Below are 25,459 nucleotides of genomic sequence, written 5' to 3' on the forward strand. Positions count from 1 at the left end.
CACAATATAATTGTACCGAATATTTTTATATCTTTCTACAGGCAAAGTTAATCTATTATCTTTCCTACTAAATTATGTCCACCAACTCACATTTTTCTATTTTTGCCTATCAGTGATACACATACTTCAGTGGCAAGAAGAAGGGTGATTTCTTCTTCCTCTTAAATATAATCATTAGAGAACCATCAGCACTATTTAATGAAAAATGAATATATTAAAATGCCACCATTTACCAAGACACTTTGTTATATTTGCTTTTTTCAAAAAAATCCACATATGTAACCTCTTTTGGTTACTACTGAAGATGGGAAAATATTCAAAATATACTCCTGACTCCTATACTTCTGACTAATTACAGGACTTTATGTGAGCAAATCCCTAATTCCACCTCTTTAATTGAACTATGAAAAAATCAGAAGGACTTTTTGAGGATTTTTTTTTAATGACAGCAACAACGACAATAAAAAATTAATGCCACCAGTGCCTAAACTTTCTTGACAGCCAGACAAAATATTCCAAGTACAGACACATCTGTTCACACTTACGTCCTTTGCAGTGAAAACCCTTTCACCAGATTTGCAAGTGCATGAAAAGGATTTGAGCAATCCTGGCCACAAATATATTCAAGAGTCATTACTGCTCTGGGAAAAGGCATCATGCTTGCCTGGGCAAAGGAGAGTTGGATTTCCAGTGTTACAGGGGGCTTGCTCTGCCCTACTGGACAAAATACAGTGATGGGAATCCCAGCAATGATGGGAAAGTGGTTATTAACTTTGTCATTTCAAGGTGCAACACCTAAAATTTTATAAGCTGTAAAGTGGTTTCAGGGTGAAGGTGTCAGAAGATGTGGTGTTGGTGGGGAAATTAGACTATTTCGCTGTTATGAATTAATAATAGCAAAACAATTCACTTGACATTTGAAAGGAGAACAAAAAATATTAGATTAATACATCACAACATAAGATTAAAAACCCCAAGGAGCTGTTTGCTTAGAGGAATGCAGGAACAGGTGAATCCTGGAGAAGGCTGGAGGACAAGCCAACCTGTGCCTAGCTGGAAACATTTGTTTTAAATCATGACAAGATCATTTGGTTTAATATTTATAACACAGTTACGATGCCATGTGCACATTGCTGGTATAATCTGATTTTACTTGTGACATCTTGCTGCAGTTGAAATTAAAGCCTTGTGGTAATAATTCAAAAAGCACATTTAGACAATCATTAATGGCAAGTACGAAACGGGATGTTTATTCAAACACTTATGTGTCTCATTTTGACTTCAAATTAAAGTGGAATTCATTTCTGCAGTGTAAGGACTCCATGTTTCCAGTATATTAGTCCTATAATACCTCACCAAGTGCAGTGAAACTGGAAATATTTTAGCACTAAAACTATTAAAAGATACAGCTAAGCATCAATACTGAGATTCCTGACCAAGGAGGTGGCTACTCTGTTGAATCCCAATTCTTTTTTTTTTTGTGTGTGTATGAAGAAATGCAATTATTTTGCAAGGAAGATGAACAAAATCTTTGGGGCCAGGTAGGCCTGATCACTGGTCAGCACTTCAAACACATGGCAAAATTTCACCAGAATATTTGCTTGCACAACCACGGAGACCAAGTGACAGTAAACCATAAAAAAAAAGTATCTTTTAAATGAACAAATCATATAAAACACACAAATTTGTACAAACAGAACAAAGAGGTACATTACAGAGGGTGAAGTGATCATATATAGTGAAAATATACATTTTTACAGCTTATCAATATAAAAAAATCGACTAATATACACCACACACCCCCTAAAGAAAGGCAGATATTTTTTTCTGCCTTAGAATCAGAAACAACTTGCATGTATTGCCATGCTTAAAGAAAACTGTCCTTCCTGTTGAAATATTCTTTTAAAATGATATATTGTTTGAACTACAATGCTGCTTTAATCAGAGGATAGCAGAAGCCCCCAAAACCATAACCCCACTAAAACCTCCTGCACCTCAGAGTGCAAAACCAGTGGCAGAAAATACAAGTGGACTGAGAGCATCTTTTTTAACTCACCAGGCATCTCTGCTAAGTGACAGATTACCATATCAGATTTTTTTGTTTCCCTTCTCTCCACCCTTTTCTCTGTCTGCATGATTACAGCATTTTATTGCCTCCTCTGACAATATGTAGGCAGGTCTCTCTTCAAAAACCTCTCTCTCAGCCTGGGAGTCTTGTCTAGTTCTATTATTTTATGAAAAGCCTTCTCAGCACAGAAGAATTTGGTCTAAGCTGCTTTCCTGCCTTCCAGATGAAAATGCCTTAAGATCACAGCGTTTCTTTCCTCCTACCTCCAAGTTTCCCTCCTCTCATCCCTCAGGTGAAATGTAAAGCAAAAGCCAAACCACCTGCCATGGGTATAATTGCACAGCTGGAAGGAAGCCACAGCTGGGATTTTTCTCATCAGGTGCACAACTGTGCTGAGCCTCAAAGCAACTTCAACCCGTCGCTTTAAGCTGTGTGGGCTTGGCTGTGCCAGTATTTCGGTGTAATTTGTCTGTCTGTGGCATGCAGGGAGTGTTCTCCTCTCTGCACCCCAGTTTTCAGTATCCCAGCAGTTTTCCTCAGGAAAAGGATCATGTTCTGGCTCCAAAGGTTGTGCTTCTTTCAGCACCTTCTAGACACTGACACACAGACGCAGTTTAGAGGAACTTGCTTACCTTGGTAACGTTCCAGATAACTCTGTGGCAGTCTCTCTGAAAGACACAAAGGGAGGAAAACTTAGTTTGTGTTTTAAACAGCTATAAAATTTTAAAGACGCCTTTATACCGCTTGTATTTTATAGGACTGCAGACACACATCCACAGCTCCGTACGCAAACGCGTCACTGGCGGATGCGATTCCCCCGATCGTATACAAAAGAATGTGAAAAAGCAGATGATGGAGTGTGATCTAAGGATCTCATCAGAATCAAGTTCTCTGTGGTACAATTACTCATTTTTTTAGGCATAAAATTATCACTATTTCAAATGCCAGCACTGCATGATCTTACATAGACAAAACGTAGCACTGGGCCAATTTTCCGGTGGAAAATGTTCCCTTTTATTTCAGTGCTGCAGCAAAAGCAAGGCATTAGACAGTTCTACAATCAGGTTGTGCACTGAGAAACTACCATGCTAATGTTAAATCTTCTTATGCTGGTCTGCAACAATAGTTATTTTCTGAATTTGTGACTTTTCATCCAGTTTACTTGTCTAAAAACCTTTTGTGGGTGTGCAATTTATTTGAAGGAAGCTGAGTGCCAGATAGTGGAAGTGGGCTAATGTAGTGGTTTGTCACATTAAAGCACAATTAAATACATTACCATTACCTATGTACACAGTCCTTAAAATACATCTCAGATCTACCACCACTGTGTGTCCTTGTTTCCCTCCCAGCACATTTGCCTAGACCTTATCCAAGCATCAGGAAAATAGCTGGATAGCTCTGTTTCTCATTTCTCTCCCATACATAGGACCATAAAAACCAGCAACAAGGCATAAGGGGGCTCATTGTCTTAGATTTGACTGTATTCCCATCTCATTCCGCAGTTTTCTTGTGCAGTTATGAAATTTATGTCCAATATATAAATTTGCTGCATGAAAGGCAACTGGTGGGTTCATACCCTGTTTGCCTCAGCTGAGATGCAAACTGCAAAATTTCACCTCTGTCGATGGAACTTATGGTATGGGACAATTCTCAGCATAATATTTTATTATTATTATTTACAGCTGAGGAAGAGAAAATCCTTTCATCCTCTTTTACAGTTGGGGGGGAACCTTTTTTGTAAGGGCAGGTGGTAGTAGTTAAGACAGGTCCCAAAATCTTTCTTGCTGTAACAATTTCCAAAATTATGGGCCTAGTGATCTCTTTGTTTGGAACCAAACCTATACATTTTTGTTGCAAGAGTATGAACCTTTTCCCATATTCTGAAGTCACTTTTCTTGATGGGGGCAACTACAGAGTTAATATATTTAAACCACAATAATTCAGAGCTCCTCTTCGGGAGATCTTTCTAGATCCCCCATAGTTTTTGGCACTATATGAACTATGAGCAGCTATGAGGGTATAATTTTTTTAATTATAAATTATTATTTTTATATTGGACATCACACAGTGACACCGAGGCTTTTTCCTTAATGGTTACTGGCAATTGTAGTCTCCATTACAGTGTCAGAGGAAATGAAATGGTCCCTCTAAACATGCCTGGCTTTGCATTTTCAGAGTGTCTATCTCCAAGCTGTGCAGTTTGCTGGGCACAGAAGGTTGCCTTAAACCTCCCAGTGCTTTGCTTCAAAAGGCACAGATCAGAACTGTGTTTGGTGGTTGCAAAGAAGACTAAACAAGAAATAAAAAATGGCTCATGCTCTTTTCTGGCATGCAATACTCAGCAACAGTCCAGCAGATATTTAAGCTCCCTCAGAAAAAACTAGTTCCCACCCCAGCTAAGGCAGACAGGTAAATATTTAGCAGGTGTCTGTGATGAACAAAGTCCATGATATAAATGACATCAAAGGTGACAGCCAGGAGCAAGAGGAAGTGAATATAAAGAGATAAGAAAATGAAATTAGAGTGGATCAATACAGACTTGGTTTCTAAGGGGTTATTTGATACATCTGTACATTTTATATATTTTATTTTCATTAAACTCCTCACATTGGTATCACACCGCCTTATTTTCCAAGCCCTACTCATGATTTATACAGTTCAAAGAATTAATATGATATTTTTTGTAACCTATCAAAGAACCGAATCACTAAATGGTTCCAACAGTCAGGACTTTTTCCCTTTCCACCGTTAATCCCAGACATCATCTCTTTTCATTGAAATGCATATTTTTTGAAGGAAAGAACCTGGATCTGGGTATCTCTTTGTTTCTTCTTCTAAAGGGGCTCCGTAGCCTTTAGCTACCCATTACTGTTCTAATAACAGAATGGCACAAACCTTATTGCTTTAGGGTATGGCAGCACATTTTATAAAATAGCAGTTGCTCATCCAGCTTAAAGAGACAACCTGGCAAATCATGGGTGGGTACTGCAGGAAGCGTCAAGAAGCAGAATCATGTAGGTTTAAAAGTGGATGTTAGACTGGAACCACACTCTCAGCCTCTGAGCAGAGCAGTGAGTGATTGGTGCATCCAAATTTCTAAAGATTTTCATTCTTGTTAAATAACCCTCTCTACAAGAGATTGTGGAAACAATTATTAAATAGTCGATGCAGTGGTAAAAAAATCTGAATGTGATCAGAATGTTAAACAAAGACACTGCAGATCTTTAACATATACATTTTTAATGTAATTAATTGTGTTGCCAATTTCACATTTAGTCAGATCAAATTCAATTTTTGAGCAAAAATATGTAAGGTAACACTTTTTGAAATACAGATCCAACTCAAATAAAACTCAAACTCACAAGTAAATGAAGTCTGATTACTTCCCAACTGTCTGAAGATTTCATTGCTTCTCATCAGCTCAGTAAACACTTTTACCATAAAAACACATTAGCCCCCCTTTAGATTGTGAAACCAAAAATATTATTTTCCCAGAAAACAAACACAATTATCCCCCCTATGCCACTGGAAGTAAATGGTACATGGGCTGCTGAAGATGGTTAATGTCCACTGTAAGTGTTCCTATAAATATCAGGAATTGAAACACCACTCTATAAATATATTTCATGACAGTTTAAAAAAGAAAATCTTTTGGAGCAAATTGCTCATCAAGAAAACCCTTAAAGTTTATTTAAAGATAAAAGATACTCATTCTGTAGTCATTCAAGAAATCGAAACTAGACTTGTATAACCAGTTTTCAGACCCCTAGTACTCCCCAATGACACACACAATAAATATAACTCTGAATTTACTGTATGTAGAGGAAAAAAAAATTTCTTGGATGAAAACAAGAGGATAATACTCAAAGGGAGAATGAATATAAGATCATGTATTTTTACATCCTGTCTGTGATATGAAAGGATGACCTTGAAAAAGAGTGAGGATGGAAACTTGAATGCTTTGTCAGAGCTGCCCTGAATTCCACTGAAATCAGCTCCAATGCAAATGGGATGAGCTAATGCACAGCAGTCCTAAGGCCGGGAGAGGACCAGGCTGAACACCCTGGAAAAGCTGTTACAAGGAAGGTGACATTAGGGAAGAGCAGGGCAGTATTTACAGGGAGGTCATTTACAATTTCCAAGCATTTTGTGTTCAGCTGCAAAGGACAGATTTGGGACAACGTCATCTGTACATATGGAAGATGTAGGTGCTGTTGAAACCAGGACAGTGCTGGGTGGGAGGTCTGCACCCCAAAATATTACACCCTCCCATGGGGTCTTCCAAAGAAGCAAAACACAGGTTTACCAATTGTTTCTGAGACCTGTGAGGAGATTTGACCTACTGCAGAGGCTCTGCACTATCGAGAGGACCACGTAGCTCTTATCAAAGCCCAGAGAGCCAGTGTGGGTGAACCAAGCACCACACACGCAGTTTGTCATTTCTCTCTACAGGCTGAGAAATCCTTCCCGTAGGATTGGAGTAGGATGTATACCAAAGCAGAAAAGTATAAATATTTTAGTCAAAACCTTACAGTGAAGTGGAAGTGGGAAGATCTGCATAAAGATCAGCAAACAGACTTTATTGCCTAATAGTTCTGTTTAAAAAGAGTTGTTCAGGAAAAGCTCTTCATAATATCTGGAAAGTGTTGTGTTTATATTAAATGTTTTGTTCACTGAGAAATCATATGGTGCTCTTCTCTCAGAGGCTGACTGGCAGCTGTTGTTACCCACCTACACGCAGGATTTGGCACAACACAGCTCTGAAGTTTGACTCTGCAACATTTTGCAGGTTGCCCAGAGAAGCTGTGGCTGCCCCATCCCTGGAAGTGTTCAAGGCCATGTTGGAAAGGGCTTGGAGCAACCTGGGATAGCGGAAGGTGTCCCTGCCCACAGCATGGAGCTTGGAATGAGATGATCTTTAAGGTCCCTTCCAACCCAAACCATTTGATGATTTTTGCTGTGTTTCTGCAGAGATGTAAACTGAGGCACAAGAAACAGGGCAGGTTTTAAAGGGCACCCAAGGTCATCTGATATATACTGGGCTAAATGCACACCAGTAACCTGAGCAAGTACTGAGTTCAAACCATACAAGTCAAGACTACACTTAGAAATCATCTCTTAATTCTGCAGGATCATGACCCTTCATGATTTGGAAGCTTTAGGTCTCCACCAAGAACAATTTTTGTTCTGAAAAGGAAAGCATATGGATTCTAGCTAAGCAATCTGTCAGGGCGCTGGGGAAGATGCAAAAAAAGGCAGCAACACATTCCCGCAATCGTGTTACCGTTCTTCCTTTTCCCATCTCACACTTTGGGGAGAGGATAAAGCCCGCCTACGGCACACAAGGCACATGAGGATAAGGGCGAAGCTGGAGAAGGGATATGTATGGTGTGCTAATAAGAATGCAGATCAAATGCAAGAAGAGAAGCCCCAGGATGCAGAACAGGGGATTCTTCCAGTTTGGAAAGAGGTGAGTTCTAACCCTGAGTCCTAATCCTGAGGTCTTGGTTTTAGGCATCAGAGCCATCAGTCAACATTTCAACAAGGAGGGTTAAAAGGTCCTGTCTTCTCCAGGACAGGTGAACATGATGCCTTTGATTCCCTGGGATGTACAGAAGCAGAAACTTCTGTTACTTGTGCTCATTTTTCTTAAAGCAAAAAAAAACCCCAATAGGTTAAGCTGGTATTTCTGATTTGGGTAAAACATTCAACCCTTCACTAAAGAGAGTCCCACAACTGACACAAGCATTGATCTTACTGGAAGGGATATATTTGTAAACAGAAAAAAGTACATGTTGAAGAGAAATGAGTTATTTTGGATGATGACTTGAAAAGTTATGAGGTTTTTTCCAGGAACATCCATTGGGCATAACTGGATAATGCCAAGGGTGCGGATGTGTGTGACAAATTGCAATAATGTTGATAACTAGGAAGTTCTACCTTGAAATATTTCCATAACCACGAGTTTTTCTTTGCCCCAGGGGCAAATCTGACTTGCCAGAACAAACAACATACCTGATTTTTTGACCACTCTTACCTGGCTCTGCCTACACACAGGCACTGCACCACTGACTGAGCAACACAAGAAAATCGGGGTAGAGAAGGTTCCAAAATTTGTTGTTGAACAACACCCCTCAACCAGACCACCAATAAAGCTTTTCTAATTGTAGGGTCCACAATTGCAGACATGTTCTCTGCTCCTAGACATGCATCAGTAATGTGGCAAGACAGCCACTAATTGTCAGTACAAAGCAGAACTAAAGAAAAGTTTACAAAAGGATAAGAAGGATTTTCCACTCGAAGCAGGGGAGAACAGATGAAGAGGAACTTTAAATTAGCTTTAAAAGGAAGGTCGTATCAGGAGGAATATAATTACTTTGTCAGAGCTTCACCAAGACTTGGGAGTCAATGCCTCTACTTTTTCAGAATGGTGCAGTGGGATTTTTAATGACCACAAATGGTCAGGATATTGATTTCACATTCCAGGTGAAAAATGGAACCTCCAAAGACACATTGTTGTCTCTGCTCTTCCTAAAATCACATTGGGGACTGCGTCTGCCTTGACTTGGAAGAATTAATAGTGTGTATTGAAATACCGTTGTGAGACACAAGATATTTCACTGGTCTTAAATTGGATAGTTTCTCAGATTTGTTAGCGTGAAGCAACATAAACTGGCTACATTTGGATAAAATATAGGGTTTAAATTCTGGATTCAGTTTTGCTGTGATTAATTTGATAGATTTCAGAGAAGGTTTTGTTTTCTCCATATCACATGCTTTTTACATATCTTTTTGGTAGAATTGTTCCCTATGCCAACTAGAGATGAAAATGGTCAAAACCAATTTCATCTTTCAAAACCCTTAAACTATTGAAAACTATCAAGCCTTCAAACTGATACTTCTGTAAGTATTCTTTCACACAGTAAGTAGCAAATAAATACAATGCCATTTTAAAGCTTCACACCGAGCTTAGCTACCTAACAAGGATCACACATTTGCAGCAGAAATTCTGCATAAACAGTCTCTGAATGTGCTATTTAAGTACAAGCTAAATAGTCTTTTTTTAGGAAGTGATGTAACAAGTTCATATGTAAAAATCTATTTCTATGCAATGTGACATTCTGGAAGATTAGCTGACTGAGATAAAGGACATGAGCAAACATGCTTGTTGTTTTCTCCCACAATTATTTTTAAAAGCCACATTTTTCAGTATTCTAAATTTGCTACTTCTGAATTTTTAATTCCTCCCTAGGTATGAGGAAGGAAATCTCTATGTATTCAGTGATTTACCTGCCACCAAAACTGTTCAAGTCCAGTGTACATCCTGTGTACAAATAATACCCCAAATAAAAGCTGCCTTCATCACTGTGACTAGTTCATATTTTATAAAAATTAAGTTTTTATTTAACCTTCACCCCAACGTCTCTGAAGACAGCAATATTATGACTTGCAAGTCAAAACATAATTCAGGCCAAATTCTCACTCCTTGCAATTTAACTACAACTCCCAGCTCAGATTTTGGCCCCTAGTCTAACTATCCACCAGACATCGGATGAAACTTCTCTTTCATACATCTTTTGCTCTGGTATTAAAGAACAAGATAGAAATTATGGACGAAACACAGCAGTGTCGATTTTAGCGACTGGTAATGGGGGCATGGATGGGATGCAATTCCAGGGTCATCAGGGAGAAATGCCAGGGCATGGAGAAGAAATGAAGGAAGATCACATTCTGGTGCTTTGCTCCAAGGTCAGACGCTGCCTTCATGGATGTGGCTGTTGCCATGTTTTCTCAGGCAAGTGTTGCATTTTGAAAGCTAACAGCTTGGAAATGAAGAAAAAAAGCATATGGGTACAGGATTTGGCTCTCTAGGACACAGCAAGCAGCAGGAAGAACATGGGGGAGAATCCACCATGGTACCAACTCCAACACCCTCACCCTGTTAGTACAGGAAGAGAAAGAAGTGGTGCACAGGCAACTGCCTCAGGGAGCTCAGTAGGAGGCAAATACCCTCTGTCTCTCTCCAAAATGAGAAGAAAGATCATCCAAAACAGAGCAGATGTTCCTCCCCATATGCTCATTGAACCTGCTGTGATCTCCCAGGGTAGAAAATCTTACACATTTGGTATTTGACTGACCTGTAGCTCATGCTACAGTGCCACTGGTGCAGTGTTACTTTGCCACCACCTCTTCTCCCTGTGCCAAGGAAAGGAGGGGAATCATACCCAAAGTCTCAGTGGCAACTTCGGGTCAAATTTAGTTGAACAAATATAGAACTGCGGGAGAATTCTGGGCCACGTGCTAATTCTCCAGAAGAATTATGGAGTCATAAAACAGTTTGGGCTGGAAGATCATCCCATGGGCAGGGAACCTTCTACTAGACCGGTTTGCTCAAAGCCCCATCCAGCCTGGCCTTGAAGACTTCCAGAGATGGGGCAGCCACAGCTTCTCTGGGCAACCTGTGCCAGGGCCTCACCACCCTCACAATGAAGATTTTCTTCCTAATACCTGATATAAGTCTACCCTCCTCAGTTTAAATCTGTTACCCCTTCTATCACAACACTCCCCAATAAAGAGTCCCTCCTCTTTCTTTTAAATCTTCTCGGGTACTGGAAGGTGCTATAGGTGCATGGAGCCTTCTTTTCTCCAGGCTGAGCAACCCCAAGAAGTCATACATTCACAAGGTTGCATGAGATATATGCAAAAAGACACAGAAATTATTCAAGTTCTATAGATGGTGATAGCCTAGATTATTTCCTTAGTTTCTGACATGTTGTACAGGGCTTCAGTTAGTATCTTCTGATATTCAAAACTTTATCTGACTTGTGTAGGGTGAGAGGCCCAGTTATGTGTACAATTTACACAAGTGTCTTTGTGGTGAGCCATTGATTGGGTCAAACGTTGATGTCTTCAGTGATGAATGCTAAAAAGAAAAAGCCACCCTAACAACTGTTTTCTGTTGAATACCCACACTTCACTCTTCCTGCCCATATTTCCCTCACAAATCTCACAATGCCAACAGTTCAAAACTCTGGTGTTCCCTGGTGGTAGATGCTTTCACTAGTATACACAAACTTCAAGCCACTCAAAAAGTTTGGAGGCTTTATTTAAACTTATTTCAGAGAAGTAACTCTTGATTCTTTGCCAAGAAATGCCAAGCTTGGAAATGGCATCTCATCCCAGTCCCAAAATACTTTACTGAAGCTAAACAACTTGGATACTTCAGCTATTATGTATTCAAATAGTTACTATTTTCTTAGCCGATGCAGACTGGGCTGAGACAGCCATTTGGGGATCTCTGAAGTTTTGTGAAGCTCAGGTACTTCTAGAACAAAGTGAGATGCTAAGTATAAGTACTTTGGGAGAACTAATATAAGTTAGGAAGGGGATGGTCTTGTTTGCCCAGTTCAGTATGCAGAAATACAGGCATTGGCAACTACCAGGGAAAAAACCCACTAGTAAAACCAAACCAACTAAAAAAACCTCAAACCAACAAAAACACCCCCCCAAAACAACAACCCCCCTGAGAATTCCACAAATCTCCAGGCTTTGGGTGAGCGCAGGCTCTTCCCACTTTCAGTTTTGAGAGCGGTGCACTCTCGCTGTATCTTTCCACTCAGAAGGAGCAAATTCCAGAAATTCCACAAAGTCAACTCCTGCTGACGTTCCACACTGTAGGAGGGACGCTGAGCATGGCCACACACTGTACCATGGGCAGATGCAAACTCCTCTGCCTACACTGCCAGCTATGGAAACAGAAACCAGCTCTGAAAAATGCTGCTGCTACCTTAACCCTGACTCTGGAGAAGCATTCAATGGCTTTGGAAAAGCCCCTGCTCTTCTACAGCAGAGTTTTTATCGGATGGATACAGGAACTACTGAAAACAGCTTGTCTACCTGGAACACGAGTATAGCCAACATTTCCTTTACACATCTGTCCATATTGTCTTTTCATCCCCCTGCTGGAATAGTTACTTCCTTTTTCTGGTTGTTAGTCAAGGTAAGTTTACTTCTTAGCTCCTTTCTGTCCTGACATCTCCTCCTCATAATCTAAAATACAACGATACCAGGTTGAAATATGGAACAGGAAAAATGTAGAAAGGACTCTGAACAAGCCTGCCAGCCAGCAGTCTGTGTCCCATTAGCTGCAGTTCAAAACAGTCCTCATATTATTTCCATAAATACTGCGGTATCTTCTGGAGTATCGCAGCACAAACTGCAACAGATGTTGGATGCTATTATTTCTTCATTCTTGCTCATTTGTTTTTCATCTGTTATTTTTTTGCCCTCTTTTTTTTCCCTCTCGCCACCTGTCCTCCCACAAATCAGAAATGTTAAAAACAACACAGTCAAGTTCTATTCTTATTGGTCCATCTACCACTGACCAAAATTAATGGGACAGAAGAAGAAGAGAGATTAAGATCTAACTCCCTGTCTTATTTCTGACCTTAAAAGGATGGGTTGAGTTTATTTTTGACAACCCTAACCAGAGAGAATAAATCTGCTGAGCTGTCCACCTCAGGAAATTGAAGTACACAAGTACCATTGCTCTTTAACAAGTTCATAAATGTTACTGAACAATACATCGATGGTGTTGTGAAATTACGATATAAAGTGTTTTACAGTGTAAGTTACCAGTGATATAAATCTACAAGCAAGCCCTTTTCTCCCCAGCCACATCCAAACCCAAAGATGTTCAGATAGTACTTTAATGGCAAAAACTATTAGGCTGCAATATGTAGCAGGTTCATCTATTAATCATCAGACCATTTATGTTCTGTAATTCTACCAGAGTTAAATAACATGGACTACTAAGTACCTGAATCGGCTATTAGCAACCATTCCTGCTCATTAAAACTCACTTATTTAGACTTTAGCAATGGTAAATGTAACCAGCCCCGGAGGAGTGTCACAGTGCTTGGAAATGGCACATTAAGCTTCATTTACCCAGCTACACTTGAAGGCAGAGGGGGAAGGGAAAAATACAGTGACAGTCCATAACAAAGCTCAGAAGCTTTTTGAAGCTGCATTAAGAAAATGACAAATCTTACAAAGAGAGCCATAAAGCTTCCTCAAGTACAACAGTTCGGCAAGGAGCTATTTATCATAGTTTGTTGAAAAGACTCCTACGTTTGATACTATTGGACTGTGAGAGATGATTATTAAATGTAATTACAGAAATAGCACAGAAATAATAGTTTATTGCAGAGCATAAGCAACACTGTATTAACAAAGAGGAGTGGGGAACATGTTCAGCATTTGCAATGGTATCATTAACTTTTCTGGGAACACATACACAAATGTATACACATTTGATTCCATGTTGGCTTCTGCTAACCAGAATTATCCTTCAAGAATTTCTGATCTGGGTCAATGCATCTGTCTATACTTGGAGTGAGAAAACAGGAGCCAAAGTGGATTGCTATTTGGGTGTCAGCTTTTATTCCTTTCCTGCTTAACACAGATTTATTAAAAAACAATCACATCCTGCTGTCAAGAAATACTGCTCACATTTGCTTATTAACAGCCCTGTAATAGATACATTTTTTGCTACAGTGCTGCCATTTGAAGTGAATGATTTATTTAGAACATTCCAGTTATCATGAGATTCTCCACGCAGTAAAACAACAAGTTTTGATTTCTTATTGCTACCTGCAGGAATAAGTTTAATTTCTATTATACCTACACCTCACCATGTTTGCTTGTGTACCCAGCCATCAATTTTACCTTTTCTTTTTGCCGAGTGATTCCACCCAATTTCTTTTCACTCTTGAACATATCTGCCAGTCACTTCTTGTGCACTATTGTCCCTCTTGGTGAAACCCCTTTTTTTAAAACCATACGGTCCTTTCAGAGAGCCTTCTCTACTGATTTGGGGTAGGCATCCACACTTTTCCCAAACTACAAAGACAAAAAATCATAGAAGCACAGCTTCTTACAACTGAGGCTATAGTTTGTGCCAACAAGCAGGGCAAAAAACCAACCCTATCTCAGCAGTTCAAAAGATCCCTTCTGGTCCACCAGGTTCTAGGCTAAATTAACTCTGCTGCTGGCCCAAGACTGAAACATTTTGAAAAACTCTGTTTTGGAAAGAAGACATTCAGTGACAGATGGGCTTTATTTATTTTTGGGTAAAAGGAACAGCTTAAAACAAGTTGGGAACATGGGAGAGTATCCTGGCACATCAAGACAAAGGCTGAAAACATCTGACGTACTAAAGAGATGCAGAAATTACCATCACAAGACCGTGCACACGTTCAATGGTAACGTGGTGCACACTGAGCCCTGCTCTTTCAGTAATGACCTGTTTTGGAGCAGGAAATGCAGCCAGTAGTTTTGAAGCTCAGCAGCCTCCTTTAAGCATCTGTACTCCCTCTTTAGTTCACTGTGTAATGACAGCTTAATGTATTACAGGCAACGCTGCACTCAAAAACAGGAGCTGCGTGCACTCAGCTGAAAGAAAAAAGTGAGGCTGTGAATCAGGTGCAAGAGAAGAAATCAAACTCTACCTTTAGGTATTCACATTTCTGGATTTTGTTCAAAGCAGCATTTTCACATTGTCTAAAGACTCATGGGTTACATTTTCGAGGAGTTTGAATCTAAAAAAAACTTGTGGATAGATTTCTAACTAAGATTTCCAACCATGCTGAAGAATCCTCGGGAATTCGGTACTGATTATATTGAGATGCTAAAGAAAAAAATCCGGCTAGCCATCTATCTGCATCAGGAGACAGACAGGGGCATTCGGGAAAATCTCCCCTGGTCACACCACATCACTGGTGTAAAAGAAAACAAGTTTTCCTTTTGAAGGTTTTTGACTTGTTTCTAACAGACAAATCATTGCAGCAGCACTTTCCAACTGACAATTATCTTGCCATAATAGCTGTAAAAATAAAACAAAATCAACATGGATGGAATTTGAAGTAGGAGACCTAAATGATATGTAACTATATTCATAAAACTGCACCTCTGCTCAAAGTTGCTCTGCACACTACACATATGCCAGGATCTCTTAATCTGCTGCTGATGTGCTGCATATTGCGGTCATGTGCAATTACAGTTAGCTATAATTAAGAACAATTACTACTTTTATTTCGACACTTGTTCTTTAAAAAGCACAGTTGTAATAAAACTCCCCCCCCCCTTTTTTTTTAAGGTGAATATAATTATACATCCCTATAAAATCTCAAATAATTAGTTTCTTCTGGAAAAAATTTCATTTTAACTGTCAGATCTGCCATCTATAGTCAATAGAACACATTGTAAAAAAAATTCTATTATTAACCTTTTTTCACCCTGTAAATCTGCAAAAGAACTTGAAGAAATTGAGGAATTCATTGCTTGAACATCGAAAGACCAAATCCAGCTAACATCCCTTCCCCAGCAATAACTTCTTAATCATTCTGAAAAATTATTATTGTTATTGTGCTAGCCAACTATAACAATAATAAATTAAAGCTAGATATAAAAGGTATTTGGCGTCTCTCTATATTTTATAGGCTACTTTCCAGTCCTATTCTCATAAAAGAATCTCTCTACTGTATCTTTGTTTAGAATCTTCCCGTGATTACTAACCATGCAGACTGCAGGGAAAAGTAATTAAGTTTAATAGAAGCCACCCTCATTTTTGAAGCTGCCCTCAATTTAAGCCATAGAAGGAGAGTAATTAAATTTCATGCGTGCCACAGCTTTTAAATGAAGATATGGCATGTAAAATTCTCTCACTCTGTAACGTGTCTTTTCTGAACACTGCAAAATAAGTGTTGTGATGCAAAAAGATAACAAACTACAACCACCAAGTCATGTTAAGCTTTCCTTTTCTACTGGCCATCTCTTCCAAAGGGGGAAGGCCTTTTTGTAGATTAAGAACAACGTAATCTAAATCACTGGAATTGGGAAGCCTGCAGTGGCTTGTCCATCCTTTGCCCACGTTATCTGCTTTGATTAACTTTAGGTGAAAGTCTTGCAGCAGGGCCCACCTTTTACACGTTTTTAACAGATGTAACAGGTTTCCAGCTGCAGCAGAGACTTCTGGCGCAGACATCGTTTACCAAGAAGTTCCTCCTGCAAAGTAGCTGCAGTACAAGCAGGGACTAATGACCTTAATTTCCAGACACAGCCACAGATCTCCCATGTACGACTTCAGTATTAAGTCACCAGAGGAAAAAAATGAGATTAGAAAAGGCTCCGTTATTTTCCCAAACAATAGTCTTACTACTTTTACATAAAAATTCAAATTACAAACCAGGACTAATGAAAATATTTCACCCTTGCAAAGAGGAACTTACTGAATGGGGAGCTCTGACACCGAGAGTCATTTCCCTTCCCCAGCCCTGCAGGCTCTCTCTATATAAACAAATGTTTCCTTGCAGAGAATCACAGAAGTTTTGTCAACTGCTTTAATATAAATAGGGAATTTGAAGGCTTGAATTACTGTGAAAAAGGGAATATAGATGCCTGAAAGTCTTTGTTCAGAAGGTTAGACCGAGATCCTACATTTATAATTAGTTCACAAAAGGGCTCCCAAACTTCTTCCACACAGCCTCCTCTCCTGAACACACTACTACCAGGCTTGAACAAAACTCCTCTGCTGAAAATGAGATCAGATCTGAAAAAACAAAACTTGAGACAGATTTTCAAAGGTCTTTGGGTCCAAAGACTCCCCCAAAAGATGAGGCAGTGGGAAAAAGGAGAAAGAAAGAAAAAGGAGGGGAAGTAAAAGTAGAGAGAATAAATAGATCCTCTGTTTCGGTTTTAAAACCCACCACAAATCTGCCATGTACTTTCTCAAGAGACGGGTTGAATACTCTATTTTAGCAGAGCAGAGAACTGACACCTGATGCACACCCAGCATTGCAGGAACCTGTCTGTACACAGGTGAGACTCACTCGCATTTCCTCTGCAATCATTTCTTTACCAGATTATCAAAAATGAACTCCCATAATAGTAAACAAGAGGCAACCAGGGTTTCATGTCTGTCTCCCTGACAAAGCCCATGATCCCATATCCATTAATCCACAGACTGTTCAATAAGCAGATCTGCACTTCAAATCTTGAAGCCATTGCTACTATAAATTGCGAGCAATTTGAGGAAAAGAGACTGAATTTGTAGCTATTTTTAGTTTGAAAGAAAGAAGATATTTGTTTATCCATACCATGACTAAAAAAAACTTGATTTTTTTGGTTTTAAAGTAACAAAATAGTGACAAAATTGCTGTTTAAATTATAATTTTTACTCAATTATATATTAAAGTGATCTTACCAGATGCTGGAACTAAAGCGATATGATTTTGCTATATTTATATCTAAGCTACAAAACATTTCAACATTTACAAAGAGAAGAAAGTTCTCTGCTAATGCCAGGAGAAGAATAAACTCAAATGCCATTGCACATGATGGCTCTTAATAGCTGGCATGAGGAGAGGAGAAATGTCTCTATAACAACAGCATCGAGGAAACGCATGTTGCAAATATCACATCACAACAAGAAAATTTTAATAAACGGTTTGTGGAGAGTGCTAACATGAGGACATAACATCCACATGCTCTCAAATGCTCAGGATGGATGTAAACCAAGTCAAGCAGTGGTCTATTTCCTCCTCTCCCCTAATCTGAAATGCCTCTTCCCATCCAAACCACCTGCTGTTCATGCCTTCTGCTTTTCTCACACATTTCCCGATCAATACTTAGGCCCTTCTGCTGCTGGCTACCAAAAAGACAACTCCCACTTTCCTCTAATATGCCCTCAGGAGCTTCGGCAGAAATGGGGGTTGTGGACTGGCTGGCCAGAACATTAGGGAGAAAAAATTAAACCAAACAAAATCAAATCTTCAGGAGCCTCTCTCCTCAATTCCCACCCACAGTGACTGCTAGGCTTAAAATACAACACCCATTCCTCATCTCATCCTCTCTTTGAAGGCTCTGGGTATCATGGGGTCCTGCTGCAATTGGCAAGTGCTCCAAATGTTGGTGGGATGCAGCTCAGCCTGTGATGCCAGAGCAGCAAGGCTACCCCAGGGCACCGGCATGCACCACTCAACTGGTTAAAAATTGAAACAGAGCAAACGGGAAATTTTCTAACAAATGCTTTGAGATTATGGAGCACACGTTACAGCTGTAACCACCCACAGCTCCCTCCCACAGAACAGAAACACTGACAGCAAAAACCATTCACTGCAGAAGCTGAAAAATAACAAAAAATGCAGCAGTAAGGATGAAATTGAAGGCTGTAGGTATTTTCTGCAAGAACTTCTGCAAAGAAAGAGAGGAAGTTTGAAAGACACAACAGAAGAGAAAGCACAGTCTTGGTTTGCAAGTTCATAAGATGTGCCAGGACTGGTGCGCAGACCTGCACTAGTTATGGTGTTCATCACCCATTTCTCGCTCAAAAAGGAAATTATATGTTACTGTAAAATGCTACAATAGTGGGTGGGAACAGAAGGACAGCCTCTTCTTTTTGTTATTAAAAATAACTAAACTAGACAAAACCTCAGATAACCTTAGTTAAAAAATTTTTCAGGTCTCTGAGGACAGCAGAGCAAAGAGCAGGGATTCAATGTGCCATTCAGCAGGGAGAAGGGCTGAGCCTTCTGAAATGCTCTTGAAAAAGGAAAAATAAAAGATAAAAAAAAGCAAAAGTACATGCTTTCCACCATGGAACTAATTTTTTATGTTCACTACTTGCAGCGATCATTCAGCTCTATGGATCAAAAAAATCCTACTTCTACCAATGTGCATGGTCAATCAGCAGGATATTCTGTTTCAAATATGAGATCTAAAGTTGTTTCTTTGATTTTTTTTCAGAAGTGTGACATAATTTTCCCCTTCTCCCAGTGCCAACCATGTTCAGGTAAATGTTACAGCTTCTGCAAGTGCAAATTAAAGACAATTATAACCTGGCTAACCTACTCCGTCGTTAAAATGCCTGGCACAGCTCATTTGCCCGTGGAGTGGAGATTTGCTGCTATGATATTCACTTGTGCAGGGAAATGCTCGTCTTTAGATGCCGTGGACATGCTGATTGCTCTGGTCGAAGAAGGCAAAAATGGAAGTGCTTTATTTGCCCCTGTGGGAAGGAGCACTGCAGTGTAAGAATTTATTGTCATGTTAGGCACTAATACCATTTGAGGAAATAGCTTCCATCTGTTCCAAAAATAGCACCACAACGCATGTGTATTTAGGAAAATTAAAGATCTATCTTTGTGGTATCAAGTGCTTGCAGTGACCATACCACCTGCATGAGGGAAAAAATAGGACCAGTGAGTTAAGGGTCTTAATAGACACACCTCAGGGGCTACTTCCAACCAATATTAGGGGCTCCTTATGCATGGGATCCAACTTAAGTCATTGCACCTCCATGGCAGTGGAAACTGGGTGCAACTCACAGAGCTGTAAACAAATCAATGCCAAAGAAAAAAGTACTGAGAAGAAGGAAAAATAATAATCAGCAGAAGTCCTTTAAAAGCAGTCTCAAATGCAGAGAACAGAAACCTCCAGCCCAACCCTCCTGTCCACAGCAGACTGCTCAACAACAGCTTATTTCCAGATGGGGAGTCTGTATTAGTGAGAACTCCCTACAGTTGCTTTATATTATATATAAATTATAGTCTCTTTTTGCCAGAAGCAACTCTTTTTGTTGCATTTATAGACAGCACAGAGCACAGCTACAGCTTTGAGGTGATGCTGTAAGTGTTTCAACAAGGAAAAAAAAAAACCAGAACCAAACAAAGAATGTTTCAATAGGAGTAAAAATTTCCTTATTGAAGTTTTACCCTATTTAAAGTCTTTACTTGTTTAGGTTTAAAATTTTATAGTAGGGACAAAAGGAGAGGGACATTTTCCCCCAGCTCAATTCTTCAGGAAGGAGGGGAATCAGAGCAGCTCTGCCATGCTGCTGAAAGGTGCAAAGCTTTCTTAGATATTATTAGTTTATGAAGCCATGGGCCAAGCTCCTCATATACAGAGGGTGTAGGAGGTGTGGAGTGCACTGGCCTATTTGAACAACTGGGCCATATCAGATGAATGAGTTGCAACCAGCTGAAATCCTTAATAAAGCCCTGATATCCAAGCATTCACTTATGTTTGTGCACCAGATTGCCATCAGTGAAATTCGAGCCAGAAGACAAATCCCACAAACAAAACCCCCACTCCTTTCTCATTGAAACATGACCTTTTCATTTCACAAAATGTGTGTCAACTTAAATCTTGTCAGCCCGACCCCAATCTGTCCTATTCCCCTATTCTGTGGAGCTCTTTGCAGAAGCCATTCCCACCCCAGGCTATGATCTTGTCAGATCTCACAAGTGAAATGGGGCCAGGTCTTTCCAGGACTGCAGGAGACACCTCTGGGGGAACCCCAGATGCTTCAGGAAGTTCTTGGTGGTGACACTACACGTAATATCGCCTTGAGTTCACACCAAATCCATGCCCACAGCAATGCTAAGGCCATAAGGCTTCTAAAACCCTTGAATTTTAAATAGGGAGGACTAGAAATTAAAATCACTTTTATAAACTCCAGAGACATGCCCCCATATGCATGACAGTGACAGTTACATTATCATGTCAGCTACTGAAGTTCTCAGCTCATACTCTGATACTATCAACATACATGAGATTTTCCCATCTTTCTTAAAAAAAAAGAAAGAAAAACCCCAAACACAGGATAAACACCCCCAGAACCCAGCAAGTTGAGTGTTGTTCTTGCTTTTTCCCTACCAGTGCTGAGGTTTATCTCCATACTTCCACATCTTTTCCTGACAGAAGTCTCCCTGGCCCTTCTTTGTTTTACTTCCAATAATGAAGAAGAAATAAAATTTCTTCTATGTTTAGATGTCTTCTGCTCTGGTTTACTCCTCGTACTCGGTTCACAGTCACCTCCTCTTGCTTTTTTACTTGCCTTTTACATCATATTCCTCTTCCCCAGCTTGCTTTATTCTGGCAATTCTGGTCTGTCTTCATACACTTGCCTCCAGAAATACAGTTTCCTATTTCACCTCCCCTACTATCAATCAATAAAATTCAAACACAAGTATTTTATCCATTTCACAAAACTTTTTTAGTACATCAGGGCTGTCTCATAAAGCCCAGTTTCCCCCCAACCCATGTCAGCAGTGAACCTTGAATATACATAACAACCTAGTGCACAAAGTACCAATATATTGTAATATTCTGCTAAAACAAATTGGCACTTCAATTACTTCTTAGTTCATGTCTACATGCCACAGACTACTCAGATAGAAGTTGTTTTGACATAGACTGCACCCTCCCTCTTATTCAGCAAGAGACAAGAACACAATGTCCCAGAAAATAAGGCCAAGCATGAAGTTGGTACATAAGGAACAGTCAGTAATTTTATGTGTGACTCTCTGATAAGGACTTAGGACAGGTATTAGCTATACTGTTAATGGTTTTAATCTTTCAGCGCTGTTTATCTGAAAGGTTCCCACATCACTGACTTGGGGTGGAGAAAAAGATTAAACTAGCAAGTATAACAGAACTTGATCCTTCAAAAAAGAACTTTCAGCAGAAAAACACTGGGAAAAGATTGATTTTCAAAGTGAGTAATGGAAATCATAAATTCCTGTACTCTGTTTTAAAGTGTTTTCTACACCAACAAAAGCCCAGATCTGTCTTGTTGAGCTGTATAAAGCAAGCCAGCACATGTGAATTGTAGCATTTTTAGCTATCACTAAATAAGCTCTACTTGTTAGGTTTCTAATCACAGGTTTTCCACTGTTTTCTTTGGTTATTATGTCAGATGCATTCACAGGGATCTCAAAGAACAGTTGGAGCACTGCAGATATAGTACGTGTGCTCTCTGAAATTTCATTATGTATAGATTAACACCTCCAAACAGGCACCATCCCACACAATGGCAGCCAGAAGTAGAGAACAACAACAAAAAAAGCAAAGCCATAGACTTCAGACTGAAATATTTCCTTGTCTTAGGTTTGTTTTTTGAGTTGAGTTTACATACATGAAGAATTAATACTTTTATACTTCTTGTTTTTTTAACAAGCTGTAGATCTTTCTTTTCCCTATTATTTCCCTGAAAAAAACAAAGATTTTTATCCAATGATTAGGAATTGAAGAGATAAACAAAAACAGATCATGCCTTCACCAGCCTCCTGTGTTTTCACCAGGGAAAAATCACTAAGAACTTCACAAAACTTCCACTCTGACGGGTGGCTTCAAGAGCTGAGAAATAACTTGTCCAATCACAATATTAGCATTCACAGGAAGCTCCAGAAATTACATATACACACAGAGGGTTATTTAACTGCACGTTCTTTCATTTCCCCTGGATGAAATCACTACCACACTACAAAGAGATGTAATTAATTGGCACAGCAAACACACACAGACACACACAGGCAGCACCAGCCTGTCTGACTCTCTCCCGCGCTCAACCACTTTAAGCGCACAGACCATTTAGGTGGGGGCATCTCCTTGCCTTCCCCATCTCCGAAGTCCATCCAGAAATAATAAGTGACTCTGAATTTAGTTTTCCAGCTGCATTTTGTGTTCAAGGTAGCACTGCTCCAGCTCACACTCATTTTGTATTGCAGAATTGTTGATGTTGGAAAAGAACGTTAAGATTATTAAGTCCAGCCATTAACCCAGCACTGCCAAGCCCACCACTAATCTATGTCCCCAAGTACCACATGTCTTTTAAATCCCTCCAGGGATGGTGATTCCACCACTGCCCTGGGCAGCCGGTTCCAGTGCTTGACAACCCTTTCAGAGAAGAAATTTTTCCTAACATTGAAGCTAAAACTCCCCTGGTGCAAGTTAAGGCCATTTTCTCTTGTTCTATTGCTTGTTACTTGTGAGAAGAGACCAGCTCCCATCTGGCTACACCCTCCTGTCAGGGAGTTGTGGAGAGTGATTGTTGGGGTCCCTCCCCTGCCGTGTAGCCCTGGGAGAGGGGCCCTGAGGGCACAGACACGGGGCTTCCCTGCCCCTGCTCAGCCTCGTTCCCATGGGTTGGTTTGTGTTCCCTGCGCGGGCAGAAGGACCCTTGGTCCCGTGACTGGAACAGTTCCTGGGCAGAGCTCCGGCCATGCGGCTGGAGAAATAAACATCTCTGAAACAGCTATCAAGAATCTGTCTGTCCATATATATTTCCTTTCCACGGGACTCCTGGTTTGATATATGCGTGTTGCAGTATCCCCACTGCAACAAGTGATAATGTCACCCCCAAGCCTCTTTTTCTCCAGGCTGAGCCTGCCCAGCTCCCTCAGCTGCTCCCCATAGGACTTGTGCTCCAGACCCTTCCCCAGCTCTGTTCCCTTCTCTGGACATGCTCCAGCCCCTCAGTGTCTTTCTTGACGTGAGGGGCGCAGAACTGAACTCAGGGTTTGAGGTGTGGCCTCACCAGTGCCGAGTACAGGGGGATGATCTTATTATTAAAGACTGAGGCAAAGAAGGCATTAAATACCTCAGTATTTTCCTCATCCTTCACTACTGTATTTTCCCCTGCATCCAATAAAGGATGGAGATTCTCCTCAGCCCTTTTGTTGTTGCTGATGTACTTATAGAAACATTTTATTGTCCATTATGGCAGTAGCCAGATAAATTTCTAACTGGGTTTTGGCCATTCAGATTTTCTCCCTGTATAACCTCACAACAACCTTTTAATCTTCCTGCATTGCTTGTCCCTTACTCCAAAGGTCACATACTCTCCTTCTTTATCTCTGAGTTCCTGCTAAAGCTCTCTGTTCAGCCAGGCCAGTCTTCCCCACCAGCTCATCTTTTGACACAGGGAAATCCTGTTCCGGGGTATTTAGGATTTCCTTCTTGAAGAATGTCCAGCCTTCCTGGTCAACTTTGCCTCTCAGGACTGCCTCCCAAGGGACTCTCTCAACCAGTATCCTAAACAGGCCAAAGCTTGCCCTCCAGAACAGTTCTGCTCATGCCCCTCCTTACTCCAAGAATCAAAAAGTATCATTTTGTGATCACTGTGCCCAAGATGGCCTCAGACTACCACACGATCCACAAATCTTCCTCTGTTCACAAACAGCAGGTCCAGAGGGGCACCTTTCCTAGCTGGCTTCCTCACCAGCTATGTCAGGAAGTTCTTCCACACACTCCAGGGACCTCCTAGACTGCTTCCTCTCTGCTGTACTTTATTTCTGGTGTACACCTGGGTAAGTTGTAGTGCCCCATGAGAACGTGGGCTAGTAATTGTGAGACCTTGTAATTGTGGGCTAGTAATTTTCCCAGCTGCTTATTAAATGCTTTGTCTCTCTCTTCACCCCGGTTGGGTGGCCTAGAACAGAAACACACTAGGACGCCTGCCTTATTGACCTTTCGCCTGAGTCTTACCCATAAATGCTCATCCTGTCATCGCCAAGATCCAGACAATCAAAACACTCCCTAACCTATCCCATCACCTCTCTTTGCCTGTCCCTTCTGAACACTTTATTGCCATGCATTGCAGTGCTCCAGTTGTGTGTGTCATCCCACCACATTCCTGTGACAGCAATTATGTCATTGTTTTCCTGCTGCTCCTGGTTTCCAGCTCCTCCTGTGTGCTGCCCATGCTGCAGATGTCGGTGTAGATGCTGTTCCTTTGGGCTACTGATCCCACCATCTTTGTGGAGAGAAGCTCAAACTCCTCTGTGACCATTCTCAGGCACTTCCACGGTTTCTAAAACATCAGTTGTGGTTTTGCTACCACATAGATTTCCATGCCTGAGAAGGCAGAACAGAGGACCTCACTAACACACCTCAATCATTGGTGTGCTACTCCCGGCTTATTTCTTGTGAGCCTGGTTTTATCTCCCTCCCTCTTCAAATCTAGTTTAAACTTCTCTTAGTGAGCCTTGCTAACTCCTGTGCAAAGTTCCTTTCCCCGCTGGGAGACAGGTGTAACCACACTGTTTCCAGCAGGCCTTGCCTAATGTAAACAGATCCATGATCAAAACCCCCAAATTCTGCCAGAAATACCAGGCTCAGAGCCAGGTATTGATCTGCTGGCTCTTCCTGTTTCTTCCTGCATCATTCCCTGGGGTTGGAAGGATAGGGGAGAATGCTACTTGTGCTCCTAGTGCCTTACCCATTTGTTCCAAGGCCCTGAAATCTCTTTCAACCACCCTCAGACTTCTTGTTCAATTTTTTTTTATTGTTGCCTACCTGAAAAATCAATACTGAATAGTAATCACATCCTGGCTTGTACCAGACTAGGGAATTGTTCATCCCCCTGTGCTTGGACCCCACAGAGTGCTCAGACAGAGAACTGTCATATCTGCTCCTATGATCCAGCTAAACACAAAGGTGGGAGAAAGACAAGGGATTTGGTGAGTGGCAGAACCAAAGGGGCTTCTTTACCCTTTGATTTATGTGTCGAAGTTGCCCTCCCATGCAAATTTTTGAATACCAATACAGGTT

At 40.6% G+C, this 25,459-nt stretch overlaps 1 protein-coding gene across 3 annotated transcripts in view; it reads right to left on the bottom strand.

Moving 5' to 3' along the window:
• CELF2 (CUGBP, Elav-like family member 2) overlaps positions 1 to 25,459 on the bottom strand; it is a 549,582-nt gene that overhangs the window by 307,817 nt on the left and 216,306 nt on the right. For all 3 annotated transcript variants that reach the window (XM_017740369.1, XM_017740364.1, XM_017740366.1), the window contains one exon: positions 2,701 to 2,736. Coding sequence is in view for 2 of the 3 variants with exons in the window: in XM_017740364.1 (XP_017595853.1) it covers positions 2,701 to 2,736 (36 nt within the window). In the remaining variant the exon portion in view is untranslated. The remainder of the gene's footprint in view (positions 1 to 2,700; positions 2,737 to 25,459) is intronic.

Source organism: Corvus brachyrhynchos, unplaced genomic scaffold (assembly GCF_000691975.1).
Source record: "Corvus brachyrhynchos isolate BGI_N302 unplaced genomic scaffold, ASM69197v1 scaffold307, whole genome shotgun sequence".
In the NCBI taxonomy this organism is placed as follows: Eukaryota; Metazoa; Chordata; class Aves; order Passeriformes; family Corvidae; genus Corvus; species Corvus brachyrhynchos.